This window comes from Trachemys scripta, chromosome 15 (genome assembly GCF_013100865.1).
Source record: "Trachemys scripta elegans isolate TJP31775 chromosome 15, CAS_Tse_1.0, whole genome shotgun sequence".
Classification (NCBI taxonomy): Eukaryota; Metazoa; Chordata; order Testudines; family Emydidae; genus Trachemys; species Trachemys scripta.
In genome coordinates, this window is record NC_048312.1 from 8,310,693 (window position 1) to 8,326,738 (window position 16,046).

Consider the following 16,046-nt stretch of genomic DNA (forward strand, 5'->3'; position numbering starts at 1 on the left):
ATGGCCTAAAAGCAAGTTAGCGGTGGAAAATTGTATGGGGTGATACTTGGCAAATTGCCATACACTAAACCAGGTTGAGTTCCTGGAACCTCTAAAAATGCCATCTAGGGGACTTTTATAAAGATGGCCCGATTGGTTGGCTGCATACAATTTACATTCTGTTATTTGTGATTGTTCTGCCCTGCATTTCTTATCACAAAAATGTATCAGTTCAGCTTACTAGAGTTCCTGGGTTTTGATATAATGGGAAATAGACAAAGTGCCTCATGCAGCTGAGACTACATTAATTCTTTTTAAAGTATGATTAATCAAGCAATAGCAAAGCTCTCTTGCATAGTTTTATGGGTACTTGATTTTGGGTGCCTTTAGTCAAGACAAAGAGGAGAATATACTCTAACTTTCTCCTTTTCTTTTCATCTTGGGTTCTTCTCTAGAGAAAAGGCTCTTGATTTTAATTTTTTGAATAGTATGCTATATAGTTTGACAGTGCACGGTGCTCTTGTCATTAGTGAGAACTGGAAATCTGGAGTCATGAGCTGTACTCCAAGTTCCTAACACTGATACAATATAATCTTGGGCAAATCACTTAAGGCGTTATCTGCGTGCTTTTGACTTTAATAGGAGTTGATTAACACTCCTAAACACTCTGTCCCTCAATTTACTCATCTGCAAAATTAGTATAAAACTTCTCACTGGGAGATTTGAGACTTAACCTCTGTAGGGCTAATATATCTAGGAAATAGGAGAGCTCTACTGAAAGACATTGCACAAATTGTACCACAGTTTCATAAGAAATATCAGGATTTACAGTAAAAATTACTGATCTTGGGTTTGTGTTAGTACTAGCCAACATAACTCAAGATTACTATATTAATAATTATCCTTTACCATTTATAGCTCTCTTAATCTGAGGATCTCAGAGTGCTTTACAACAGTTGATAGTAATAATTATCCTCCTTTTAGAGACAGGAAAAGCTGAGGCAGAAAGAGTTTGTGATTTGCCCAGTCTTAACACAGTAAATGGACAGCCTAGCTGGGATTAGATCTCAGGTCTCCATTAGACCACATTATAGTATGGCAGAACTATATGTTCATATAAGATGCATTCAGAGTAATTGACATGCCTACTTGCATTTTCAGAATATTCTTTGGTCATACAAGTACAGAACCTGCTAGAAAACTTAATATTTTTTTTATCATCAGTGCAATCCGCATGTAAGCTTTTAGAGTTTATACACTGGTTTAATTATATACAAATTTATTTGACCTTTAAATAGATTTTTTTTTTAATGATCTAAAAGCTGTAGTGGATTTGCAAATGTATGTTGTACGTTGTCACACTCCACAGTATGGATTTAATGTATACAAGTGTATTTACATACATATGTGTTGTTAGTTTAACTTTGCAGATGTTTTTATGAATCAGACTATTCATACCATTGAATACTGTCTAGGATGCATCTCCAACACTGCTTCATACCTGAGACTCTGGGCACTAAGTCTTGCTCATGCACGTAAGTCTTTGTATTCCAATCTAACTTTAATATTGTATGGGGGTTTGTTGTTTGTTTGATCATTTTAGAATATTCTAGCTATGAAATTATCTGGTTGGTCATTTAAAAAAAAAAAAAAAAAAACCCTAGTGAACTGACCTGGACTAATAGAAAGCACATTTTACTGAAAAGTGGAATTGTGACTTGGAGTGCTGCATATGGTATATGGCTTCATTGTTCACTCCTGATTATGTGAAGGGCTGTCAGCTAGTAACTCTTAAAATGGTTCTGTAGATGGTGATATTATGTCATGTGATATTTAAAGTCTTCCCCTTTAGTGGCCAGGATTCGAGAAAGCACTTAAATATTGTCCTGAAAACAGATGGACTTAAGTACATGCTTAAGTATGGGCTTAAAGTTAAGTATGTGCTTAAGAGCTATCCTGAATAGGGATGCTTTCCTGAATCAGGACTAGTATATTTCTGAATTTGTGTCATTCTAAATTAGAACCTGGGCATTTATGTTCCAAACACACTGCCCATTTCCCTTTAATTATTCATTGAGAGACCATGAGAGAGTTGTTATAAAAACCACCTAACCTTTTCATATTTTATATTCTTGTTCTGATTTCAGGAATGTGTCTCACAGCCAAATTATATAAGTATTTTATGCTACACTGAATTAATACAGATGAAGTAGTGATGTGTTGTTGTATGCATATGAGCTTATTAAAATCTTATTGAGTGTGATATTGTTTCTAAACATTTAAAAAAAAAACCTTGTCTGAAAAGGTGTGCTGGCTTTGCAGTGTGAAATTAAAGCTGCTAGAAAACAAACTATGTGATCAACATGTATCTCAGTACTTAAATCTTAATGTAGTGAACACTGGTCTGTGTCTTGGGATCACTTGCAATAGTAACTATTAAGTATTGGTTAGTGGATTTGTGGTTTTAATAAATTAGATGTCGTAAGTAGTAGATTTTATTCTGAGACTGTTTATAATTATAAACAAGCTATTTCCTGAGAGAACAAAACAGCGTCTGCAGCTCCAGATAATTCTGCCCTGATTACATATGATTATACAGTAAACAGACTACTCATTCAGTGTTCTGGTGAATGCAAATTACCACCCGTTACAAAAATATTAATTATTGTGCAAGGTTTAGTTCCTTGAGCGTCTTGTGATATACACTGGATTCCTTCAAAGGGGCACATTTTTTGCTCCATTTTCTGATCCTGGAGATTCTAGCACAGTAACGTAATTGAAACTGGAGTGCAGACTGGTTAAACAGACTCACTGGGTACGTGTATGTTTCCAAAGGTAATTTTGGAAACCATTTGTTTTGTAGAGTTATCAGAAGTGCTGTGGGCAATGATAATGAGAGTGGGCCTTCGTGTGGATGCAGCATATGGAATCTTGCTGTTAGTTCCAGTTTTAGCCTTCTTTGCTGTGTTAACAGTATTCATTCTTTTGGTCATGGAAGGTCTTTCTGCTTTTCTACACGCTGTACGACTTCATTGGTAAGTGCTAACTTTTAATTTTTAAAAACTGCCCTTTCTACCCCCCCCCAACTGTGCGTTGGTTTATGAAAGGGACATTGTTGGGTAGGATAGGCCCAAAATTTAGAATGCATATTTTGAAAACGAATGACTCTGGCAGAAAAGTTAAGTAACTAGCCTAAAGGCATCAGTGTTAGAGCCAGAATTAGATCTCATGAATTCCTGGCTCCTAGTCTTGTTCTCTGAGTTGTGTATTAATGTGTGGATTTTTTTTTTCCCCTCATTACAGGGTGGAATTTCAGAACAAGTTCTACACCGGTGGAGGTTACAAGTTTACTCCTTTTTCCTTTAAGCACATTTTTTTACATTTTAATAAAGATGATATTGCATAATTTTATTGGCATAACCAGAAGTGTTCAGAGTTGTCTGCAAATCATGTAATTAGATCTCACTGATCTACAGTTTGTAGAAAAAATGTGTTTTTCACTGATTGCCTTATAATGTAGCCAAATAATTTTGTAAAATATACCTCCTTCATACAAATACATTGCAGATCTGGAGACTCTTGTAAAATATATAGGCATAAAATGTATGTTTTTTTCATAATAAACTAATGTAAATTAATTTTAAGATAATTCTAAAAATAATCTTGTTGCTTGTTCTAAAAATAAGAAAGGTATTTTATTTCCAGAAGAGACTGTTTATATTCTTTAATGAATACTTTTAAATGATCTTAAAGACCTTAATTTTCGTTTCATCATATAAAATACACAGCAAGATTACTGTACATTACTCGTGATCACACCCCCTCATTAACTTAATTTACCATCCAATGGAATCTGGAAGCAGTTAAGATTAAACAGTGTATGTTTTCAGTAGTTATTCCCAGGAGATTACCAAAAATAGTATAAACCGGTAAATACTAATATAAAATGCTCTTGTGGGGCTATTTTTAAAAGTACACCAACATTTTTGTTTTTTGTTTTTGTTTTTATAAAAACAATCTTGTGTCTTGAATTCTGCCCAGAATTATTACTTTAATCTTTGTAAGTGCACATCCTGAAGCTTCATTTGATAAAAGAAAAATTAAGGGCAGGTAGGGGAAACCCAACTATGGTTCTTTTTATTTCCCTTCATTGAGGAGTTTATAGTCTTATGCCCCAATTTTGCTAAATGGTCTGTGTGGGTGGACTCCTATACTTGTGTGGAACTCTGCTGGGTGCAGGGATTGCCCATCCAGACCATTTTGCAGGATCAGGGCCTTAATGATGTCTTTAGCAGGTGACTCAAATTGTATAGCAGAATATGGTGTATTAAATGCTCATTCTACAGACCTTTCACATGCAAAGTTCCCATTAATGGGAACTATATTTTTATGACGAGTGCAGAATCAGGCCTTGAATTTATTCTGTATATATTTGGCTTTAAAGACATTTATGGATATAACTTGACTGGAGTGACTGGTTTATCTGATGTTATTGAACCAAAGTTGTTTATACTGATTTTAAGAAATGTTACTTAAAAGGGTGTATGTGAAGGGAGGAGACCGTGCTTTTGCGTTTTTTATATCAAAATGAAAATTGGGATATTTTACCATAATAGTTTGACATTTGTGCCATAAGAACAGCATAAGTTAACATTTACATTTTTCTTTCATACTGATTCCAAATAAAATCTAATTGCCATTTGCAGAATTAATATTCTGCAGTGTTTGGTTGTATTTAATTGTTTAAAATGAACTCCTGCAGCTCTTAAACTATACCACTAAAATTTTGTCCTATGTAATATTTCAATTTCTTATTTACAATATTTTAAGAGGTTCCCACTATTGTAAAAAGTTACATTTGTTACTGAATCTTAGGTCTTTTCATTTCTTACTTCTTGTGCAACCCCAAGCAGGCCACCTGGCCTCTTCTAAGAATAAAGCTTCACTTAATGAGAGCCTGCATATGCATTATGTTCTATCTCTAAATTTTATTTTAATTGAGAAGATTTTCGACTAAAGATCTACTTTTTTTGTGTTAAATTCAGAATTGTTGGAGTGGAGACATAAGATCACATAGGTAAATCCCACACACAGGATTTTTGCTTTAACTGGAATTGTAGGGTCTGGACTTTCATTGAGCAGCCTATCTGAAAACATTCTGGCTGTGATTCAACAAGGCACTTAAAAGTCTTGAAGTTACATATGTGTTTGAGTAGTTTGGTTGACTTCAATGGGACTATTCAGGGCTTGAAGTTAAGCACATATTCAAAGTCCTTGCTGCATCAGGGTGTCTGTCAGGACCCAGTCCTGCAAACTGCAGTTACTTTTACAGGAGAGGCTGAGCTCTTTGCAGGATTAAGGCCTGAAAATACACTCTGGAGTTAGTAACTGATTGTTAGTTTACATTTTCATTCTTTTTAATAGATTTCCTAAACCTGCAGTGTCATAACCTGGAATTTAGACAACTAACAACACCCCCTCCCCAAACTTTAGTGCTATGAAACAAAAATTACTTGATGGTTAAAGACCAGTACCTTGAAAGCATTTTTATGTGGAATTTTGACATTTTGTACTAATTCAGGTGGTTTTGAGAACCAAGTAAAACAGTGAAGGAAAAATCCTTCTTGAGGAATTAGTGTTCATTACTAATAAAGTGTGAAAAGACTCCAAAAAGCAAAAGGAGGATTCTGGGGAAAAAATTGGGATGTGCTGTGGTAGGTAATGGGGTTACTGTCAGTCCAGTTTAACTGATAAGGCTGCCTGCTGTTGGGTCTATGAGAGAAAAACTTGGATTTCGGATAAACTGTCCTGTTCCCTTTGCTGCTGCTTTCCTTCCTCCATTCCCCTTGCCTCTCTTCTGATCTTGTGTCTTCTACAGGCACAGTTGCTTGGTTTGGAATGCACCAAGCAAGTACAGCATGGGAATATGCTGGTTCTAATGCTGCTATTCTCTGTTGGAGCAGCGGCCTCTAGTGAGCAGAAGTAAAAATAATCAGGTCTGATCTATCCCTGTTCTTAGATGCACACACATCCAGCCCAGAACCACATCCAGAAGTGGGAGTGGCTCACTCCCTAAAAGCGACAACTGACAAATGTTGCAGAGGCTGGTGGGAACAAGGCCGGTTCTGTACAGGGTCATCCTTCCCCTGCATGCCCGCCCCAGGTCAGCCAGGGAACACCAGCATGGTGCAGGCTGCATGGGACAAGCTTTAGTATTGCTGCCTTCTTTCTCCCCACCCCCCCCAGCTACTGCTGCTGCTTTTCCTGCCCTTTCAGCCCTGTTTCTTCTTAAAAAGAAAAATTTCCTTGTTCCTGGTGCCAAGCCCAAAGCTTTGGGGGTGGGGAGAGAGACCCAACTCGTGAGTAAAAACAACTAGGAGTCCTTAGGGCACCTTAGAGACTAACATATTTATTTGGGCATGAGCTAGCCCTCTGAAACTGACTTGTGAGTGGCACTATTCATGGGGTCTTAGCGTCAGGTGGGGTTATGCTGAACCTCATGGGATAACCTTCCCTCAAAGAGGGGGCAAAGCAAAAGAAGGGCAAGTACAATGAGAGGAAGGTGAGGCGGTTTGGCGGTGTGAGTGGGGGAAGCTGCTGGTTGGGGCAGTGGGTGGGAATGAGGGTGAGTGGGGGCAGGGGGCAGTGGAGTGGGAGTGGAAGGGTGAGTCGGGGAATGTCAGGGTGACCAGATGTCCTGATTTTATAGGGACAGTTGTGATATTTGGGGCTTTCTCTTATATAGGTGCCTATTACCCCCCACACACTGTTCCTATTTTTCACACGTGATCTCTGGGCACCCTAGGGAAGGTGCTGGCTGGCGACGGTGAGGTGGAGGTAGGGGGCCCTGCAACCAGGGATGGGGGGGGGGCAACACTCGCCCTCAGCCCCTGCGCCGCCCGGCCCTGGGGGCCCCACGAGGCGCGCGCGGTGGGCGGGAAAAGAGGCGGGCTGCGGGAAGCACAGGGCTCGCGCCGCGGCCAGTCCCGCCCCCAGCCGTTGCTATGGGCACCGGGTAGCGTCCGTTGAGGTCGGCGGCTCATCTGCCCGCGGCTGCCCGGCTCGGCCCCGCCATGAGCCTGGACGATGTCCGCGTGCAGTGGATGCGGGACCGGGTGCTGAGCGCCCTGGGGCTCTCCGACCAGGCGCCCTTCGAGGAGCTGCTGAACCGGGGCGATGGCGAGGAGGGCGAGACCGTGCTGCGCTTCCTCAACCAGCGCGCGGCCGGCGAGGAGGGGGAGGTGGCGGGGGCCGCGCTGCTGCTGCGGACCGAGCTGCGCCAGGAGGAGATCGAGATCGAGATCGGTCCGTCCGTGCGACGCGCCTGCCCGCCCCGCGCGTCTCTCCGTCCGTGTGACCCCCTGCCCGGCGCCCCGCCTGCCCATCTGTCGTCTGCGCGCAGCCAGCTTGTCCCAAGCCCTCCGTCTGTTCGGCGTCTGTCCCCTGTGCTCCCACGCCCGCCCGTCCGTCCATCCTCTCACTCAGTCCAACCGTCCCCCGTCCTTTCCTTGCCCACCAACGGTCTGTCTGCCCTTCCCCTATGTGCCCCCTCCATCCCGTGTCTCCTGTCTGTCCCTCTGACTATCCTCTGGGTCCCCCCATTTATGCCTTGTGCTCCAGTCTGTCCACCCGTCCATCTCACTTGTCCATGTGGCTGGCCATCTCCTGTGTTTTTCCGTCCATCCTCTGTGTTCCCCATCTGTCCGTTCCCCATGTCCTTCCTCAGTGTCCTAGCTATCTGTACATCCATCCCCTGTGTGTCCCTCTCCATGTCCATCCCTTGTGCGGAGGTGCTGGAACAATTTTTATAGGGGGATATGCTGAGAGTCATTGACCCAAACTGTAAACCCCGTATTTAATAACCACTTCCAGCCAGGGGGTGAGGTGGCAACACCCAAAGTTCCAGCACCAATGCCCCATGTCCCCTGACTGTCTGTCTGTCCCTCCCGTGTCTCCTTGTCAACCTCAATTGGGATGTGTCCATCCATCATCCATCCTCATTATCCCCCTCGTCTTCCGTGCCCCTCTTTTGTCTGTCCATCCCCCATTTCCATCTGTGATCCTCCATCCATCACATGTGCCCCCTGTCACTCCACCCCTGGGACCATTGTCTGTGGCATCTCTCTGACTGCCCATCCCATGTCCGTCTGTCCATTTCCTGTGTCCATGTGCCTTGTCCACATGACTCATGTCAGTGTTCCTATGCCTGTGCACTGTCCACACCCAGCCATATGGGCATATAATCATATGTTCCCTGCATCTATGTATCTCCATGTCAGTGTGCTTTTGTGACCCCCCCCCCACCCATCCATGCATAGGGCTCTGTATCTATGCAGCCCATGTGTCGGTCTCATCTCTGTCAGTGTGACTGCATGTCAGATTTTTGGGGTCCCCTTTTGTGGTACAGTAGCTACTTGAGTAAATCACGTTTGTTTTGTACATGTGTGTCATTTTGATCCTGTACAGTAGAAACAGAGGAGCCTACCATATCTGAAAATGACCTGAAGGAGGGGGATCCAGATAACCCTCGTCAGGAGGAGTTGGCTGAGACCGCCTCAGTTGGAGCAGCAGAAGGAAGTATGTATGATCAGTAGACCTTGTAAGTAACTTGAAGGTTCATTGCTGGGGATGAGTACGTCAGGATTATGCTTCACCCAGCATGGCATAAGTAAGGAAGATGGTTTGTTATGCCCTAAAAGCCTTAATATAAAGGAACACTGTAAACTTGAAATCATCAAATTAAAATACTTAATTAAAAGTAGTTGAACTTACTACCCTAGACCTAGAATCCCTTTACTGACTTTTGTTTGATGTGTTTTTTAAAATCACAGTTTCCTCTCTCGATTTGTGAAGGGTCCACACAAACAAAACAACCCAACTAACTGATTATGCACAAAGTGCTGTCAAATGCACAAAGTAAGCAACAGGGGAAAACTGATCATAGTGAAACACTACAACCAACTATAATCAAAGGAAAGTCAAATGCACAAAGTTACCAAACGAAAAACAGATTTTTTTTTTCTAATTTCAGCTTTAGTAATAGTAGGTGTTACTTTTATAAATAGTAAGTAAAAACTTTTCAGACAAATGTAATTAACAATAAAATTGACGGTGTTGCATTAAACACAAAGACAGAGAGCTACTCACACAAACTGTTTGTTTTAGAAGCGGCCTGTCTGAGGCATCATCTATTTCAGGGGTTTTCAAACTATTTTTGTTGGGCCTCTCTTGGAAAATATTTCAGGCTGTGATGACCTCCCCAAAAAGTGATAGCAAATCACTGTACATACTCATAGAAGTGTACTCATGGTATTGCCACCCTTACATCTGAACTACCTTCAGAGCTATCTGGTCAGAGAGTCGCAGCTGCTGACCGGCCACTAGCTCTGAAGGCAGCACTGCCATTAGCAGCAGTGCAGAAGTAGGGTGGCATGGTATGGTATTACCACCCTTCTGTACTGCTGCTGTTGGTGGCGCTGCCTTCAGAGATGAATAGCCAGAGAGCGGTGGCTGCTGTACCCCCCTTCCAGCTCCCCATTCTCCCAGCAATATTGTTGTGATTTTATGGTCCCCCTACAATCGCCTTGACCCCCTTTTGGGTCAGGATCCCCAGTTTAAGAAACACTGATCTATCTCATGTCCATATGTGAAATTTCACTGAGAATTCCAACTACACTGAGTCCTGATTTTGTGTGTATACAATATACATATAAGGAACGAGTGAAATTCTTGTTATAATATTGCTCGTTATGAAAATACTTCACTCAAAATGTTTTTCTTCCCAAATTGACACATTTTGGTGCAGTAGCTTAGAATGACTTTGAGCATTGTAATTTCTGTGCTGAGGTACTCTTCATACAAAAGGTGAAGGATTCACATCGCAGGAAAGAGATTAAGCAATTAAAAACCAGAGGTTGGCCTACGCCAGCTGATTTGTACTTGTGGGGCTTGGGCTAAGGGGCTGTTTTATTGCAGTGTAGACATTTGGACTTGGGCTGGTGCCCGGGCTCTTGAACCCTGTGATGTGGAAGGATCCAAGAGCTTGGGGTGCAGCCTGAGTGCAAACGTCTACAGCCACAATTAAACAGCCCCTTAGCCTCAGCCCTGCGAGCCCAAGTCAGCTGGCTCGGGCCAGCTACAGGTGTCTAATTGCAGTGTAGACCTACCCTAGGAAGATGCAGTGAAGAAATTCAGAGGGACATATTCAGTCTTGGTAAACTCTACTGACTTCAGTGGCATTACTCCCACATACACTAGGACTTAACTTAACCTGTGATATTTATTCCGAGAACAGAGTTCTTCAGCAGAGATCTGAGGCCATTTAAAGTCTGTTTCCCCAGGCCTGTAAATCTGACTTTGCAGGGTGAAATAGATTTTGTCTAGAGTGGATGGCAAACTAATATCTGATATGGTTTTTCAGGAGTTCTGCTATAGTACTTTCCTTAAAAGACATCACTTGATTTGGCTTGTTTCTTCATCTTATCAGCTGCTGTGTTGTTTCTCTCACTGAGTGACTGGGAAAGAAAAACCAAAACTCTTCACCCAGCACAGTTAGGGCAGTTACTTAAACTGATCTGTCTTTGAAGAGGTGATTCTTTCAGGGTCCCAGAGACCTGTCACTATCTTTATATACTGAGACCATCAAGACTGAGATGGATTAAATGTAAATCCTTTCAGTAGGGTTCAAGAGGACCATAATGTAGTTGTGCTGGATGTAAAGCCTTGCTTTTATTCCATTTTAACTAGTTCAGAATAAAAGTAAACAAAGTAAACAAGTGCAGAATTTGTCCCAGTAAATTTTTAATATTATGGCACAACAGGCTTTCACAAAAGAGGAGGAAAGAAAAGTGAAAGTGATTAAAAAGCCAGCAAGAGAACTGTTATGGCTGTTTCTTTGTTATGTAGGCATAATGTCTTGAGCCCCCACTGCTTGGGCACTTCCCACCAGCACATTTCTACCAGTGAAGGCCATGACTGAGCCATAAGTATTTGGCTAGACAAATGCACCTATGACTTTTGAAATATGTTGATCTATTTTTCCATCATATTCAATTGTAGACATTAGAAATTGTAAACAAACCCTAGTTACTAGGTAAGAACAGCAGGGGTACATGCATATTTAGGAATACATTGAGATCCTGTTTTGCAGAAATGGAATGGTGTGAATCACAGAAATGTATGATTAATGCATAGCTTGGATGGATACTTTGTGAAAGAGACCAGCAAAGCTGTTCTTTCATTTATTTCAGGACTATAATTTGTGTTTGACAAGTTGGTTCTGAAAGATTGGAATAGGTGAGCTTCATTGATTTCCTCTTCTGTGAATTTCTTTATTAGAGAGGGATCGGAAAACCAAAGCATCTGTTTCAGAATTTCTAGACACTAAATCTTTGCGAGAACATACATCGCGTCTATCCATTATGTCGGGTTTGAGTGAGCTAGCCCAAGGATTTGCAGGTGAAAGCAGAGAGCAAATATTCAAAGTAAGTCCATTACATTTTACTTTTGTTTTCTTGGAGGAAACAGAAGGGGCTCTGTTTGTTATATGAACATTTGAACGTGTGAATGTTTCAATAAACCTTATGTCGAGTTAAAGATGTAAAACTGCATACTGTGATCCTAGAGCAGGGGTCGGCAAACTTTTTGGCCCGAGGCTACATCTGGGTGGGAAAATTGCATGCAGGGCCATGAATGTAGGGCTGGGGCAGTGGTGCGGGAGGGAGTGTGGTGTGCAGGAAAGGGCTCAGGACAAGGGATTAGGGTGCAGGAAGGGTGTGGGGTGCAGGGTGCAGCAAGGGGCTGAGGGCAGGGGTGCAGGAGGGGTTCTGGGTGTGGGCTTCAGCCCAGCGCCACTTACCTTGAGCAGCTCCGGGGTGGCAGCAGTGCTAAGACAGGCTCCCTGGCCCCATGCCGCTCCCAGAAGTGGCCAGCACCACATCCCTGCGGGAGGGGTGGCAGAGGGCTCCACATGCTGCCCTCACCTTCAGATACCTCCCCCGAAGCGCCCATTGGCCATGGTTCCCTGTTCCCGGCCAATGGGAGCTGCAGGAGGTGGTGCCTGCAGGTGAGGGCAGTGCACAGAGCCCTCTGCTCCCCCATCCCCAGTGGCCACAGGGATGTGGTGCCAGCCGCTTCCGGGAGCAGCACAGGGCCAGGGCAGGCAGGCAGCCTGCCTTAGCCCCGCTGTGCCATGGGGCTGGCAATCCCACAGGCCAGATCCAAAGCCCTGACCCCCAGGCCGTAGTTTGCCCACCCCTGTCCTAGAGCAAGACAAATCATACGAGCATATGATTTTCCAACTGAAACAGAATGTAATAGGATACACTCTCTGCAAGCCATGCCGGGAGCACCCTCATGGCTAGGAATTACCTCTGCCTGGTCTGATGCTCCCTTGCTTGCTTGCACTGGAGCCCCTCTCTAGGAATCACAGTGCTTCCTCTTCCTGGCTTAGCCCTCTGGCCAGGTCACTATATAGTTTTCCCCTACTGTGGTTAACAAAGTATCATCAGAGCAGCTGTCCAGGTACCATTCCAGGCACTCTTCCCATTCAAGACTGTACCACTTTCCCATTGTGTGGTAGGGGAACCCAGGCTCATCTGCTACTCCAGGTTCGAGTCCAGGGACTCTACTATCAGCAGCCAAGGTCTGCGTTGTCTCAACCCTTGCTGTTGTTTCCCTGGGCTTCTTCCTACTCTGCAGTCTTCTTTCTCTGTCACCCTTCTGGGGAAAAACCCTTCTGTCAGAGTCCCAGGGCCTCTGCTTCCTCACTGGTTTTCCTTCTTCTCTTCTTACTAGGCCTAACAAGTGACTGAAGCCTCCTTATGCCCTCACTTCCTGGCTTTATATGAGTCCCTTCTACTCCTCCCCAGATGGTCTCCATCTTTAATTAGTATTGTCAGTTAGGCCTAAGTCTTCCTCCAGATGCAGCCTGTTAGGTTAATTAGCCACTACTGAGCCACCTTAACCCCTTCAGGGGTGGTGTGGGGTGAACACAACATCCCACTGAAGTGTCCAGTATCAAGCCTCTGGCAGTGGCCTATGCCTGATGCCTCAGAGAAAGGTGAAAACCCCCTATAATTCAACTCTGGCTGTTGTACAGTGCTGTACAGGCACTGTGAATCACTATCCCTGACATAGGTTTTCAATATTTATGGTTACAGTGAATATATCAATGGGTTGTTTGTGTACCACATACTACACCACCAAGCTCCAGATCTGTTTGCATCAAACAGCTAGCAAAGTTCATAATTAGCTAGAACCAATAAGTAACAATAGTGTGCGAAGGAGGTGGGAAGGACACTAGGCCCTTGGCCGGAGGTTACTTATCATTTAATGTTCACCTAAGGATGCATGCTAACAGGGCTCTTGCCTCTTTGAGGCTGTCAGGATGTAGTCATTTAATTAATCTCATTGTATGACTGGTGTCTTTTTCTGAACTCCCAGTCTTATCTCCTTCCACTTGAGTAGCTGGATGTATGTTTATGTGTTTCTTTGAGACTACCATCAAAGGCATTGTGGTCTGGACCTCTCTCTGATTTGAAACTGACAGTGCTCATTTCTTGATACTCTTAGCTTCCATAGGCTTGGGAGGCAAAATTCTTAGGTTGCTCCCAAAGCTGAATATTTGTACTGTTAGGTGTGTGATTTTTTTTAAAATTTTGTTTTTGTGTTAGTGGTTTATGTGGCACAATAACATAAACATACTGGAGTAAGAGATGGAATTGATTCTGTCCTGCTGCTGGTAGCTGACAGAACTCTAAATCTGTTGTAGGATTTGTTTAAGAAATGTGGCAGCAAATAATCACATGCATATTTGATTACATTGATTACCATTTTTCTTATGTTTCAGATCATAAAACAGACAGTTTACAACCTATATTTTCATGTGGCTTTTAATGACATTTCTGAAGAATTTGTACATGATGATATTATGTTCTTTCTCAGAGATACAAGAGGTATTTTTCATGGATAAATTATGACTGAACTTTTTCAATGTTTGTATTAAAAAGCGCTTTAGACTAAGAAATGATGATGATTGGGATTTAGGACAATGTATATTCAGGATGAATAGACATGTGTGGTCTCAGAACAGGCCTGGGAGTCAGAAACTTCTGAGTTTTAGTCTGTCTTTGGCATCCACTTTGTGGAAAGTCATCTAAGCTGTCTGCCTTCATTCCCCCATTTTACAGATGAGGATAAGACTTGCATACCTCCCTGAGAGGAAGTACTGAGATTTAACTACTGAATGTTTGTAGGAAGCTTTGAAGATGAAAAGTTTTGTATGTTGCTAGGCACTAGGGTGATGATGAAGATAACTGAGCTATACTTTAGTGTCCCAAGCCTGTTATATGGACAAGGGTTGTTTACATGATTCAAATTCTGGTAAATTCTGATAAACAAATCTAGTTTTAACAGTTAATAATTTGTCCTGAAAACAGTGACAATGTCTGCTGCAGGGCTATAGTAACCTTAACCCTGAGCCACTGTCCAGACCCAATCCTTAACCCTATCCTGGTGCCACCTCACTGTAATACTAGACAAGGGCTATCGACTAGTCTCAGTCTGAGCTTGGCAGAACTAACCAGCCTAGGGTGAGCAGATGTCCCGATTTTATAGGGACAGTCCTGATATTTGGGGCTTTGTCTTATATAGGCGCCTATTACCCCCCACCCCCATCCCGATTTTTCTCTTTCCTTTTTTCAACATTTCCAGCAAAAAATAATTGGCATTTTTGGATGAGTTCTGTGCAAGATTTTCCCATTACCCCTGAAGAGCGAGAAGCTGGAAATTAAAACAGCTTCTCCAGAAGACATGACAGAGGAAAGAACCACCACTAAGCCATCAAGCTGGCATATAAAAACTTATAGTAGAATGATCCATCTGATCTCCTTTTGCTTGCTTATAACCTGCGTTAGAGTATTTGAGAGTCCAGGCAGGTTTCATTTATAAGTGGCTGAGTGAATTGGCTCATGTCATACCCAGTTTATTAGCAGATATATTTTACTTTTTCGAATGATTAACATTTAATTGCTCCTTATGCAGGAACACATCAGCACTGGTTTTAATTACTGCTTTCTGTACCAAATAGCAAAATTTAACACTTATTATTTATTACTGTCTAGAAACAGTTAGTGAACCTAATGATGTGAATGAAGCTAATGAAATTCTGCCTGAATTGCTAGAGTGTGGCATTCTGAATGGTCACACTCTTTTGATGCTGAAGAATATTTTCTCACAGGTAAAGGTGTTACCATTTCTGCCTATGGGCCCCTCAAGTTTTTGTTAGAGTCTAATCCATTTAGTACAAGGTTGATATTATCAGTACACAGTAAATACTAATAGTTGCTGAGCTAATCTGATTTACCCACTTTAAATGTATATATAATATTTAATTTGAATTCCCCCCCATGTGTTTAGGGAAGAGTGTGGAGAGAGCTGATATTTGATCTCATTGCATGTTCCAAGTGTGGGGGGTGTCTGAGAATGTAATAACACATGCCTTTAGTTATACATGAGACTCAGGTGAGGTTGAAGGAAGCTTTCAGATAGGGTGTGGAGACAGAATAAAAAAGGATGACTGGGCAATTACCCCATAAGATTTGAGGAGAAAATCATGCTGATAAAGAGATGAAATGAATTATAGTTAGTCATGTGCAATAGATCCAAAGGTTTGTTAAATGAATAGTTAGAAATTTGACTGGATGTTGATCTTTCAAAATTGTGAACAGTGTAATTTGTGGTACATGTTTGCATTTCAGGTTTTTTTGCCTGCTTTGTCCCATAATCAGCACAAGGCTGAGGAACCTGCCTTTCATCCAGACACCGAAAAGCCAGAGCCTGAAGACAGGCGTTTAGCTGAAGCTGAGCCTCTTGAAAAAAAGAAAGCGCAGTCTGTGGAATTTCACAGTTTTCACATAATAAGGAATGAGTTCTTAATGAACATGCAGAAATTCCTAAGCCATATTCAAAGGACTATACAGCAGATTGAAGGCAAGTATCTCCCTCTGCCCCACACTTGATATTTACATTACATGACAGTGGAAAGAAATTAATTCAGGTTTGGCTTT

General features: G+C 42.3%; 2 protein-coding genes across 2 annotated transcripts in view; both read left to right on the top strand.

Annotated features, from left to right (window-relative positions):
- ATP6V0A2 (ATPase H+ transporting V0 subunit a2) overlaps nucleotides 1-4,934 on the top strand; it is a 34,785-nt gene extending 29,851 nt beyond the window's left edge. The window contains exons 18-20 of the mRNA XM_034790595.1: nucleotides 1,397-1,514; nucleotides 2,843-3,014; nucleotides 3,283-4,934. Of these exons, the coding sequence (XP_034646486.1) occupies nucleotides 1,397-1,514; nucleotides 2,843-3,014; nucleotides 3,283-3,385 (393 nt within the window). The 3' untranslated portion in view covers nucleotides 3,386-4,934. The remainder of the gene's footprint in view (nucleotides 1-1,396; nucleotides 1,515-2,842; nucleotides 3,015-3,282) is intronic.
- A 2,118-nt stretch (nucleotides 4,935-7,052) lies between these two features.
- The window catches only part of DNAH10 (dynein axonemal heavy chain 10), a 104,450-nt gene continuing 95,456 nt past the window's right edge, over nucleotides 7,053-16,046 (top strand). The window contains exons 1-6 of the mRNA XM_034791440.1: nucleotides 7,053-7,284; nucleotides 8,446-8,556; nucleotides 11,317-11,462; nucleotides 13,829-13,934; nucleotides 15,102-15,217; nucleotides 15,738-15,969. Of these exons, the coding sequence (XP_034647331.1) occupies nucleotides 7,053-7,284; nucleotides 8,446-8,556; nucleotides 11,317-11,462; nucleotides 13,829-13,934; nucleotides 15,102-15,217; nucleotides 15,738-15,969 (943 nt within the window). The remainder of the gene's footprint in view (nucleotides 7,285-8,445; nucleotides 8,557-11,316; nucleotides 11,463-13,828; nucleotides 13,935-15,101; nucleotides 15,218-15,737; nucleotides 15,970-16,046) is intronic.